The sequence below is a fragment of the Caloenas nicobarica genome, chromosome 4 (genome assembly GCF_036013445.1).
Source record: "Caloenas nicobarica isolate bCalNic1 chromosome 4, bCalNic1.hap1, whole genome shotgun sequence".
Taxonomy (NCBI): domain Eukaryota; kingdom Metazoa; phylum Chordata; class Aves; order Columbiformes; family Columbidae; genus Caloenas; species Caloenas nicobarica.
The window spans coordinates 66872694-66885376 of record NC_088248.1 but is presented as its reverse complement, the minus strand read 5'-3'; the positions used below and the strand labels follow the sequence as shown (position 1 = coordinate 66885376).

Below are 12683 nucleotides of genomic sequence, written 5' to 3'. Positions count from 1 at the left end.
GCATTATGTTTTGTGCTTACACATTCTTTACCACAGATTACTTCTCAGTGTTTCACAGGTTCTAAATATTCTGAACCTCCATTAAAGACAAATAACAACAGCATCACTTCCAGCCACCTTGTAGAAATAACATGTCACTGATTTTTTCTGCAGCTGTCCAAAAGCGACTTTTGAACAAAAGCTTCCAAGACCACTTAAAATTATACTTGCTAACTTTGTAACTTCTCTTTAGGACACAGACTCTGCAATTGTAATTAAAACTCAGTATAACATACTGTCTTACATAGTTTCCCAGTTGGGCAAGATTTCATTGTTCCATGTTAAAACAGCATTGCCGATGCTGTCTTCCAGTTTACACCGTTCTTCCAGTTGTTTCTTTCTCCTCTGGGCTTCTTTAAGTTCTGTAGAAAAGCAATTTCCCTTTTAAGTTAATAAAAAACAGAAACCAAGTATTGATAGCTAGCTTTTCATGGCTACATGGCCATATAAAAGCACACTATATTCATCTAAATGTACAGTGGACTGTTCAAATTCTAAAAATTTCCCAGTCATACAGCAAGCAGAGCAGTGAGGCCAAATGTGAATAAAGAAAAAAGTGGAACTATGCACAAGGCTCATTTCTGACGGATGAGGCAGAGGGAGTCAGATAATATATTGTTCCTTTGACTCTTCAAATCTAACCACATAAGAACCTTTGAATTAGCATCTCTGACAGCCAACAGCCCCACCTGGTAGGACAGGTCAGAGCACTTCCCAATAAAGCCCCATCCCTTGTTTTACAGCAGACTCAAAAAGACAGGCCAAGATAATACAAATTTTGTATTTTGTTTTCATCACTCTTATGTGTTGGTCTTTGTAAATTATGAATTATATATACTGTCAGGAAATCAAAAAAGTCACATTTTGGATGCTACTTAGCGCATGCTTAATCTACATGTCATATATCACAAATATATTTATATACCAGAAACTTTCAGTTCCTTAAAAAGAAAACAGTTTAAGATTAGTTTAAACATATTTTACATTTTTGCATCACCACTCAGTATTTCTTCTTGAATCATCAACTACTATTTTTTCTACAGGCAAATTTGCTAGACATGCAATTTAACGAATGCAGGCAGACACTCTTTATAGCAGCAAAGTGGAAATACAGGACGTGCGTGCACACACAAAATGTCCACCACACAGGAAGGTTCTGACCTGGCGAGGAAATTAACTGAACGAGGTCTTTGGAAGGAATGCACATAACCTGACGGGTCCACTTTAAAACCCAACAGAAGCTGTGCCTAAGCAGAACCGTACCAACTGCCTCCTAATATTTTCAGCTGCGATAGGAGCTCTTTCTAAGTCTGCCTAAATACAGGCTTTGAATTTTTCTCTAAACAAAAAAGAGGGTGTTTAAACTATTTGAGTTCCCGACCTCTACACATCACTCTGCAAAGCTGTTGCTCTGGAGTGGCCTTTGGGAAAAGGGGCTTGTCAGGATATTTATCCAGACAGAATGACATACTCCAGTCCAGTGAAGACAGCACAAGGGCCTGGCCCACTGCCTAAACTGAGCATCAGCCCATTTCTCCCAAACCATCTACCCTACGTGCAAAGAAAGAACAGAGAAGCTCCTTTGGGCTACTACACATTAAGTGCAGTACTAACACAGGAGTCACATGAAATTAGAACTTCACTGGTAGCTGCATGATGTTCAAAACCACAAGAGGATACTTTTATTAATATGTCAACTGCAGAAAGCAAGTCTTGTGTTCGTATCACCTTTCCACTGTTTCATATGGCTCAGAGGTCTGGGCATCTGGAAAAAAAAGAATTTCCAGTAGCTCTCACTGGACACAAAACTTCTTTGAGTCCAAATTTCCTATTATTGCAATGCTTTTTATTAGAAAAGCCAGATGGTAAAAAATGTCAGCAGAAGGACACCACGACTCCCAGCTCCACCTGATGTGCACGGTACAGTGCTGCTGAGATCCTTCTGTGAACAATGTCAGACAAGAAGTGATTAGCAAAACCTTGGGAAAGCTGTAAATTTTAAGTGGGAGATAGATTATCAAATGAACATAACTACATTAATTTTCCTATGTGGAAAATTATGTATTTATGTACTACAGCCTCAACAGGTTGTTCCCGACATGAAACTATCAAATACACTGTAGTTATCTACATAAGTCTAGTTTTCACTAATTTGACTGATAATCTATTTCAATATATTAGTAACTTTTTAAACGCACAAACAGATGCCACTCGATTATTTCAGTATTGCAAATTAAAAAATTATTTCCTGCTGGATTCTTGGATTATTCACTTTTTTAGCTTGGCATAGGGCTTTTAAATTAAACTATCACCAACCCTCTCTCTTCTCTGGATTGATTCTTCTCAAGGGGAGGCAGAGGTCCCTCATGGTACAGAGCAGCAGACTGACACAAGTACATTTCAGGTTTAGAAACACCCCTTAAACTTTGCTTCTCTCCTCTGAAGACAAGAAATTCCATCACCTCTTTTTTTTGCTTGAACCACCATTTCTTCGTACTGTTGCCTGTGTTTCTGAGCTTCTTCAGCTGGTTTTGCAGGGAGGTTCCTTAAATTTAAAAAATAATAATAATCAGTCTTTGAAGTTGGCAAGCCTGTCTAAAAAAAATTCTAGACACTTCTAAAAGAAAAGCGTATACTGCTTCTTGTCAAAATACGTGATCAAAGAGTAGAGCAACAGATCCTTGGAAAGATTTTTTTCCCCAGAGTCAGCAGAAGAGAAGGAAAGAACACTGACCAGCTACGACTACGTTTATATACAAAATATGCTGAGTAATTTCCTTATGTTTGGCAATTTCAGCATTTTTATTATTAAACCAACTGAACCCACAGGTTGATCTTCATAAATAAAGAGAATATACTGGTATATACCAAGCTGGTAGTTTTTGATTTAAACTGATTTCTACAGATAAGATGCAAGACCATATTCTCGCTTACCATGCATCTCATTTAAGAGTTACATCCACAATATTTCCCCACACAGTAAGGACTCCCTACACCAGCTTCCTTTTCCCCTCTGCTCTCTGAGACCCCATTTCTATTTTAAAGGCTTAATTCCTCCCCCTCGCTTCTGCAGCAACAAGTGGCACTAGAGTCATCCTCTATGTTCTCCATTTATCAACACCAGCACAGCCTTTTTGATCTGTGACTAAAGCCTGGACTGGTAACATATCTGCCATACAAATACACGTGCTCATCTCAGACCACATCAACTTCAAGCTAATCATATTTGTAATTAACATAACCACTATGTATCTCACACAACTACAGGATCACCAAAACATCAACACACAAAACAACTTAAGTATTCTGTTCTTCTGTATTACAGAACACTGTATTGTATTCCTAAGACAGTTTATATCTTTGGTTAATAACAAAGATACACAAAAATTCACTGTCACATTCCTGGAAGGTGTCACACATCAGGCAGCTGCTACCCATCAACATAGTCACCGCTAGCGGTAGTATGCTCTACTGTCTACATAACCATATTATCTGTAAACTATGCATAGCCAGGTGATACACGCCTACAAACATTTTTTAAAATCAAGATTGTGACAAGAACAAGTGGATTTTCACCCTAGTGTCATTGTGAAACACAGAGAACAATCTATTCTTTCCCAGTTTCATTTATGTAGATTGAACAGCATCTTATTTAAATCCAAGTCTTTAGAAATAGTGTAAGTTAGGGAAAGTTTGGAAAGGAAAACCATATGAAACAATGCAAGTTCTGCTAACTTAAATTCCACCACTTAAATTATTTGTCCTGTCTCTTAAAGACATCACCATACACGAGATGATGTTTACTATCTATTAAGATTCAACTAACACTTTTTCTAGTTAAAGCTAAAGTGATTATGGAATGTTTTTTTTTCTATACAGTTTTACCCAAACTCTACAAGTGAAAAAAAATCTCACTACATTTTTCTTCCAGAAGTTTTAAATCTTTTTGTCATAGGAAATTAAAAAAAAACAAAAAACAAAAAACACTTAAAGCCTAATATGTTAAAAAAGTGTACAGTAACTGTAACTAAACAATGTAAAAAGATTATTTAGAAAGATTTGTCAGAGGACAGCACTGTTGTCCAGAGCAGTTTTCCCTACTAGACAGAAGAAATGAAGATTCAATTGTCTAGAATCTTAAAATGAAGATTCAATTGTCTAGAATCTTAAAAAGTACTTTTTGTGCTAGGAGTTCCTCAGTCTATCAACAGTAGCAAAAAAAAAAAAAGGCAAAATCTGAACGTTATCCTGTAATATATCACTAACTCAATCTGAACACTGTACTTCTCAGACTATCTCACATAAAAAATTATTTTTAACAGACAGGTTTTAAATACAACAAATAAGCTAGTATGTATTGCTTGCAGCTGTACACAATAAAACCTGCTATAACAAATAATCACTCTTACATTGCTCTAGATGTCCCAAGAACTCTTGTCACAGTCTACCAGTCAAGTCAAAAACTGTTCTAAATGACCCTACAACTAGACTACTTGGATGAGCATTCTTCACCCAGATTTGTTGATGAAAATACAGACTTACATCAGCTCTTTACACCAATGCACAGCTCTATTAAAAACGCAGATGCCATGCCTGTAAAGCTGGGTACTATTCATAAATTGATTAAACATGACTTTGTGTGCTTCAGGAGCAAACCACGGTAGAACAGCTGCCCAGTAAATCGCTATGGAGTTCATCTGCGTATGCAAGAATCTCCTTAGAGTAACAGCATGAAACAACTTAGCAAGTACTGGACAACCTCTCAAATGCAATGCTGAACCCACTGCAGAACAATCATGATGTTGTTTCATTATTTATGGAAGTGTAGTCTTTCTCTGTGTAAACAGGACACTGTATCCTTGCTTCTCAATTTCTTTAGCACATACCAGCTTCACTTTTATGCTTATGTTCTCTCAGGGAAAATAAAAACCCCTTATTCATGTTTAGAAGTTAGAATTACTCAAATCTAGAGCTCTGCTCTCTTAATTGCCTCCTTTCATACAAATCTATTGCTTTTATTATAAAATAAGGGTACTTTTGTTTGAATAATTTTTCTCATAATCAGCCCACTTTCATATTCACTAGCCTGAAAAAAAAAATTCTATTTCAAATTTTAAATCATCTGTTTAAGTTAAGAGTAATCAAACACACACAGTAAGAAAAGCTTTGCTAGTCTAATTTTAAAGGGACCCTCACTGTGGTACTTCCCAAAACTTACGCTGGTCTGTCCTCTAGAATGAGTGCTGTAGTGGAGAGGGGTTCAAAATCAAGATTCTTCCTCACATTCTGTTTAGGAGAGAGTGGTCTGTGAGCTCGTCCAGTTTTTTCTTCATATTCCTAGAGAAGCAAAAGACAGAGTGGGTTACAAGAGTAAAGAACACCAACATGATGCACATAAAAATTTAAACAGGGCCTACAAAATTCTTCAAGATAATGCTTTCGCATCTCTGCCCAACTGCAGTCCACTTAAAGCTTTTAAACAAGAGCAGCCTCAGAGTTTAAAACAATTTATGTTCAGGAGTGAGATTTGATTTTTTTTTTCCATTCCTTCTGTTTGTAGCAACATCTAAAGTTCCTCTGACTGGCAGTCTGCTTTTACAAAGTACTGCTAAGAATGAGCTTACAAACAGCACATACTATCTGAGGTATAAACTAAGACCTATTTAAAATATTTTTGTTTTCATTTACACGGTTTTGAAATTGAAGCCAAAAACAACCATAAGCTCCTTATCTTAAAATCTCATGGTAAGATTTCTCCAACTCGAGCTATTTTAAGATGCAACAGTTCAAGGACTTGGCAGGGGGGAGGAGGTTAAAATCACAGTTAGACAGAAACCCCACACTTGTTATGACACCTTGAAGTATGACAATCCCAAAGCCTAACAGAGCACAAGGTATTGTGTTCGTAATATAGATGCTGACACAGCAGAGCAAGACTAGTAAAGAGGCACCAAGATGACTGGGGTCTGGAGCAAGTGACACATGAGGAGAGGCTGAGAGAACTGGGCTTGTTCAGCCTTCAGAGGACGAGGCTGCGTAGGATCTTCGGTAGACAGCAGGAACGGGACAGTGAAGGCTGAGCATGAGTCTCTGAGGAGCTTGTGTAAACAACATGAAGACAACAGGCACAAACTGCTACAAGGAAAATTCTGTTCTTGGGGAAGAAAAAAAAAAAAACCAGCAAACCACAAACCACTAAGAAGGTAGTCAAACACTGAGACAAGTTTCCTGAGATGTGGTGGAACCTCTGACCTTGAAGACATTCAAAACCCAGGTGGATGAACCCTGGACTCAGAGGTCCTTTCACCCTTAGTTACTGTATCATCATGATATACATTAGAGGACTTGGCATTACATGTACCATGCTATTATTATTTTTCCTACAAACATCATTTTGGAAGAAAATGTACCAAAAACATAACCTAGTGGGATAAAACAAACTTTACACAACTCCCACCTACTTCAATGCTTGAAGTACTAGCGCAAATATTAAGTATTCAAAGTGTGATATATAAAAAACAAGCACAGTCAAACAGTCCTACAGAAAAAAAATCTATATTATATATACTTCTACAACCTACTTTATAATGAATTTTGCCACTTCCCAAACCCACCTGTTCTCATGTGTAGTTTGTTTATGCAATTTCTATTAAAATAAAAGAAACAATACTGTGAGAACTAATCACTATAAATGAGCACTATGAACAGTGTTCCAGCCATGGACCTTTTCCCGTGAGCACAAACAGCTCCTCAAATGGTACTGATTTCTCTCTCTTAACCTAACCTGTCAATTAGGTCAAAACTTCCTTGGGCAACAGATGCAACCTTTCAAACACAATCAGAACAGCCCGGATCATTCAGAAACTAAAGCAGGCTCCCTACCACTTCCAGAAAGGTCTTCTCCTCCAATCCCACCTTAGATAAAAGTGGATAGATGAAAAATACATACAAATGCCAAACAACACAGCTGTAGTTTTCTACTCTATGTCATACAATTCAATTCTAGTTCATGCTAGGTTCTATGGGACTCACAGGGGCAGGTCTGCAAAGCTCCTGAGACAAAGAAAAACCCTCCTTTTCCTTGTGTGTTAACTGGGCACTGCCTCAATAATCAACCCTGTGATGCCTGCATTGCTATGACAGGAAACATTATCACGAACTGGGAATGTCTGGCTCATTAATACCAGTTAATACTGCTCTGCATGACATCAGTTTGAAAACAAGGAAAAGAACCAAGAAAAACTTATTTCAACTACTGAATAATACTTAGCTTTGTTTAATAAAGGGTAGTGCTCATGCTGACAAAGATGTTCACTTTTTAGTTTTTTTAAACCTCCATCGAGAAAATAAGGAAAGAAATATCGTGTGGGCAGGAAGAGGCTAATGGCTTTTCTTTTTCTCAGTTTCAGTGAGGAGACGGACTTTTTCATTAGCTATTTTTCACAAATTAACACAGTCGAATATTAACCTCCATTGCTGCTCCAACGGACAAAGTGAACTTTGTGCCTAAATCTAACGTTTTTACTCCTTTGAGAGACTGCTGGTGAATGAAAAACTATCTAGCATCCAACTGCCAAGACGCAGAAATATATTGATCTCCCTGAAGCATCACAGAATTTGACATTAAAAGACATGCACCCAATGCTTATTACAGTAGAAGTTGCAGAAAAGCCGCTTAATTTTGCTTATGAAAATTATTTTCTGGGTCTTCTTTCACTGAAAGCCAACGGGTGAGCAAAATTGCTTTTGGAAGGTGAGAAAAATTGCACACACCCAGCTGCAAAGGTGATGTTATTCCTTATAGTAGGGGTATCTTGGAAAGCTCATTCGGCCAAGCACAATGTTTTCCAGACCAGCACTACGGATGGGTATGATTCTTCCAAGAATTTCTTGGTTAAGGAATGTTTTATTTTCAAATATTAGTGGCTAGTTACAGTACTGGCATATTAGTACAGTTACTGAAACCTCTTAAAAAGCAAAAGCCCACCCTGTACCTCAGCAAGTATTCACTGACGTGTTCCACTCAGCACTACCTTACGGTAAAGCAGCCAGAGCAGCACAAAAATGGGAGTGGCACATTTTATCTGATGACAATTATGAGTCTTTTGTAGTAATATCATCCTTTTCAGCAGTAGCCAAAAAAAAGAATTAAAATGTCTGTTGGTGACAGTTGTTATCCACAAGACTGTTTTTTAATTAGGAAAAAAACAAACAAACAGAAAAACACAACAACAACACCACCACCACACTCCATTCCCCCAAAAACCCTAACAAAAAGCCACCAAAATTCACAGATGACAAAAGCTCATGGAAATGGTATTTTATTCCAGTAAGAAAAGAATGCAATTTTGAACAGAGCACAATGTATGATACAACAATGAAGGAGAACAAAGCCTCCACAAACTCATATTAAAGAGTATGCGCTGACTGAGCAAGTGGCAGTATTTGCACATCCAGGCATACTGCGATAGGCTGAACCACACAATAGCTCATTTTAAGTTTGGTGTTTTTTTTTTTTTTAATCCACACTCAAATCTCTCACAGGTACAAATAATTCTACACTGTGATTAGGAGTTAATAACCTGATATGGTTGCAAGTTAATTTTAGGATCAATTTAGGATGAGCTGATCGTTTAGAATACGTTCTTATCACTGAGATCGCTTAGGCTTTCTTCCAGGTTTCGTCTTAAGCTATTCAGCATTCAGCCACAACAGCTGAACTAGGGTTTGATGATGTTCTATGATAGTGTGCTGTAGATTAAAGCACAGATTTAAAAAACCCAAAGCAAACAAACAAACAAATCAACCACACAGAAGCACACACCCCCGAAACCAAATTTAATTGTAGGTGGAACCTGACAGCTTTGCAGCTGAGATGCAAAAAGCTCAAGCTGTGGTGACCCTCCGTGGTTCTTAAAGAGACGCTAATATGCAAAGGGATCCTAAGCCATCTTTAAGGAGAAACACAAATAACCCACCAGAACACAGGGCAGGTGCCACAAGACCCACGGCACTGGGCGGGAGGGGGCTGTGTGACTCCACACACCCACCGAGCCTCCCCGGGGACCGGGCACAACCGAACCTACCACACACCGACCGCCCTACCAAGGTCATCTCGTTTTGGCCCTGTTTATTTGGAGGTAACCACCCCCCCAGGCAGCCGAACGTGAGATGTTCATGCCGGCTGACAGAGCGGCAGGCGCCGGGCCGCCGCAGGGCCGGCAGCTCCGCTCGGCACGGAGGCGGCTGGGCCGGCGGAGGCGGCTGGGCCGGCACAGCCGCGGGTTCCGCCGGCGGCCCGGCGGCAGCAGCCCCAGCCCGGGCGGCCGCTCTGAGCCACCGCCCTCCAGCGGCGGGGTCCCGCCGCCCCGCCCGCCTCACAGCAAGGGAGCCCCTTCCCGGGAAGACGGTGTGCTACCGGACCCGGCAAGGCGACTTAGAAGGGGACGAGGCTGGTTTTACCGATCAGCTTTAGAGCCCGCGCCCACCCATCCCGTCTCCCCCCACCCAAGCGCCCAGCAGCCGCCCGCCCGCCGGCGCCGCTGCCCGCACCCACCGGCCCCTCGCTCACCATGAAAACTGCGGCCTTTCACAGGCGGCGGCCCCGGAGCCCCATGCCCGCCCCGCACCGCGGGCCTGGCTCCCGCCGCGGCGCCGCCCGGGCCCGCACGGCCTCGCGGGCCGCCCGCCCCGCCCCTGCCCCGCCCGGGCCGCCCACCGCGGCGCTTCCGCCCGCCCCGCCCCGCCAGCCTCCGTAATCACCCGCGGAGCCGGCGCAGCCGATCGGTTCTCTCCGCCTCGGCCAGCGCTGCCTGAGCACGCACGGCGGGGCCGGTGGCGGCGGTACCGTCCCCCCGGACAGCCTGGCCCGGCGGGCACGGGCAGGCACGGGCAGCCACGGCTCACCGGCGCTCAAGCCCGCCCAGAGGGAACAGCAGCGGTGTCACGCTGAAATACGGCATAACCATCTTCTCAGCGCAACTCCCGCCCTGTCCTCTCCAGACAGCGCTAAAACATAAGAGATACAGATCTTTCTTCCGCAGTTCAGACAACTTCCAGGTCACATCTCGTTAAATATTTTGCCTCGATCTACATGAATTAAGTTTGCCACTTTTCCTTTGTCCAGAACCCCAATATCTAACTCAGGGGAGGTAGCCAACTTGCTGTGGCACCATCTTGGGCAGACCCACTTTTTAACCTGGTTATCCACTCATCTGCAGCCGTGAGTTGTCCTTTCCTCAGGATTTCACACTCCTTCGTCTCACTGACTGCAGTTCACGGCTGCCAGGCCTTGCTCAAGGCCTGATCTTGAACCACAAAACGAGCAGCAAAGATGGACTCGAAAACAACCAAAGTCACCTCAGCATTCTGCTTTCAAGAGGTGGCTTTGCAAGAGCTGAGATAACTTATTTTCTCAGAATTTCTAACTGTTGCATCAGCTAATGTGTTCAACCCACGACTTCTCATCTAATTCACGGATGCAGGGGTATTATACCAAATGAGGAAGAGCTCACTGTTTAAAAGTATCTTGGCTTCATTCTCACCGTCACCAATTAATTACAGACATCTGCCATCCAAGCATCTAGTGTCAGAGCACTAATAATTACCACGATGGCAAGTCAACCTAGCTCATGGAAAGCACTCCAGCCTCCACTGATAATGCTTTTCCTTATAACTTATCTGAAGCTGTAAATTATCGCACATATTAAAAGACATATTATGTAAAATTATCGCTACTAACACAAAACCCCCCTTCAGATCATGAGGAAGAGCAACAATAGTATTCCTGTGGTAAATCTCTGTGGTTTCACATGATGAAAACAGGAGGAAAGTGCGGCTCTTCTGTATGTAGGAAATAGTCGTGTACCGATTCACAAAAAGAGGAGCTCAAAAAACTAATTCTGCGAAACACTGATTTGGAGAGTGATTTCTGGTGACATGTGAAGATCCCTCTGTGGGTGAAAAGTGAAGCTCTGTGACTCAAGCCGTATCCAGCCACACGTTACACAGTCAGTAACAGTCACTATTTTTAGGCTGCCACAATTATAAGAGCACCTGAGGCTACCTGAACAATCTACGCACGCGCTTTAATTACATATTTTTTCCACTGGAATCCTCACCTCAATTCAGCATACAAGATAGGAACCGGACCAGGACTGCACAAGCAAATTGAAAATTGTTTTTTCCTGGTTTTTGAGTCTTGCTGCTACCTAAATTTTGCTTCAATGTTCCCTTCTGTTGCTTCATAGTTTTCTAACTGCATGTCCATCTGCAGCCTCTTGCCTTTTCTTTATAAAGTGGTTTACCAGATAAACTTAAGCTGGTACATGCCCAGCACTTCAGTGCCCTCCCCTGCCCTTCTGGTCCCTCACACCATTTTTTTGTATTACCATACATAGTTGTGTGACTGTACAACACACTAGACTGGGGAAATGATACTGCTAAAAGCTAACGTTTGGTTTTGTTGGATTAGTGTGGTTACTCTTGCAATGCCTGCTGTGGGGCAATGTGAATGTGGAAGTAAAAGGAAGGAAAAGGAGCAAGCAGCAGGACTGTTTCTTTCAGAAGCTTAATTGAAACCAGCAGATCATGAAACTTGTGGTGATCTTCAGGATGGGAAACTAAGATCTGATTCTTGACATGGCATCAGGCCATTAAAAAAAATTAATGGAGGCTCTTACATATACAGTACAACTACAGTAATCAAAGAGAATTTAAGACGACTTGACACCTCTGGCAACTGTCGAATTATGAGAATATCCTTCAAAATTCAACAGAAAGAGAATACAAACTGCTGAGCTCAGATATTAAACTTACAAACAACTCCTTAAGAGATATATATGAAGGCTTTTTTTTAACTCCAAAACCAATACAGAACTATTCTGAAATGCATTTAGTTTATTAGTTACTGATCTGACAACCTGAGAAATCAGAGTTGTGCACTCAACCTGCACACTTTGATACAGTGATCTGGCAAGTTCTATAGTTAATTAATGGTTCAAGAGCAATTGGCCCTACTTGCTCTACCCATATATATATATTTTTTTAATCCTCTTATGTTATAGGAAGGACACCAGAGCAGAAAATAGCAATGTGATGACACAACTTGACTGAAATAATGTTATGTGCATGAAATTTTATCTTCCACCAGGACATCCTTCTTGTCTTTAGTAGCACAATATTCTCCCGTTCCATACTTAACGAATTAGGAATGCTTAAGCAATGTAAGGGTAAAAGACTACATTCGGTTCAGATGAGGAAAACCCCACGCTACCTATTTGTAGGCATCATTTCAAGCGCTTTGAAATTTCCCCCTTTTCCCCTGAAAATTATCTACTTCTCTCTTCTGATTAAAGGTGATACAGAACTTGGGCTTGCAGCTCTGGTCCCACACAATCACACTGAAGCAAAAAGAATAAAACAACACACACATCTTCAAAAAGGTTAACAGCAGAGAGAGACGTAGAAGCCACATCCTGTTTTGCAGCCCTGTGCTCCAGCCACTGGATTATTTTAAAAAAATTACAAATCTGTATTTTACATGATTGTATTTTGAGCATTGGAGGCATCAAATTAAGGAACACTTAAAACCTAAGACTAGATAAGCCCAAGTTAGGTCTTCCAAGAAAGAACAACAGTTTGCC

At 41.2% G+C, this 12683-nt stretch overlaps 1 protein-coding gene across 6 annotated transcripts in view; it reads right to left on the bottom strand.

The window, feature by feature from the left end:
• Positions 1–12683, bottom strand: part of TBC1D14 (TBC1 domain family member 14) — a 74509-nt gene that overhangs the window by 25380 nt on the left and 36446 nt on the right. For 5 of the 6 annotated variants that reach the window (XM_065634098.1, XM_065634095.1, XM_065634094.1 and 2 more), the window contains exons 4-6: positions 5258–5376; positions 2502–2584; positions 284–401 (exon numbers count right to left, since the gene is read on the bottom strand). In XM_065634098.1, coding sequence (XP_065490170.1) covers positions 284–401; positions 2502–2584; positions 5258–5376 — 320 coding nt within the window. Of the gene's footprint in view, positions 1–283; positions 402–2501; positions 2585–5257; positions 5377–9610; positions 9721–12683 lie in introns of those variants that run through there. The other variant, XM_065634100.1, reaches the window with a different exon arrangement.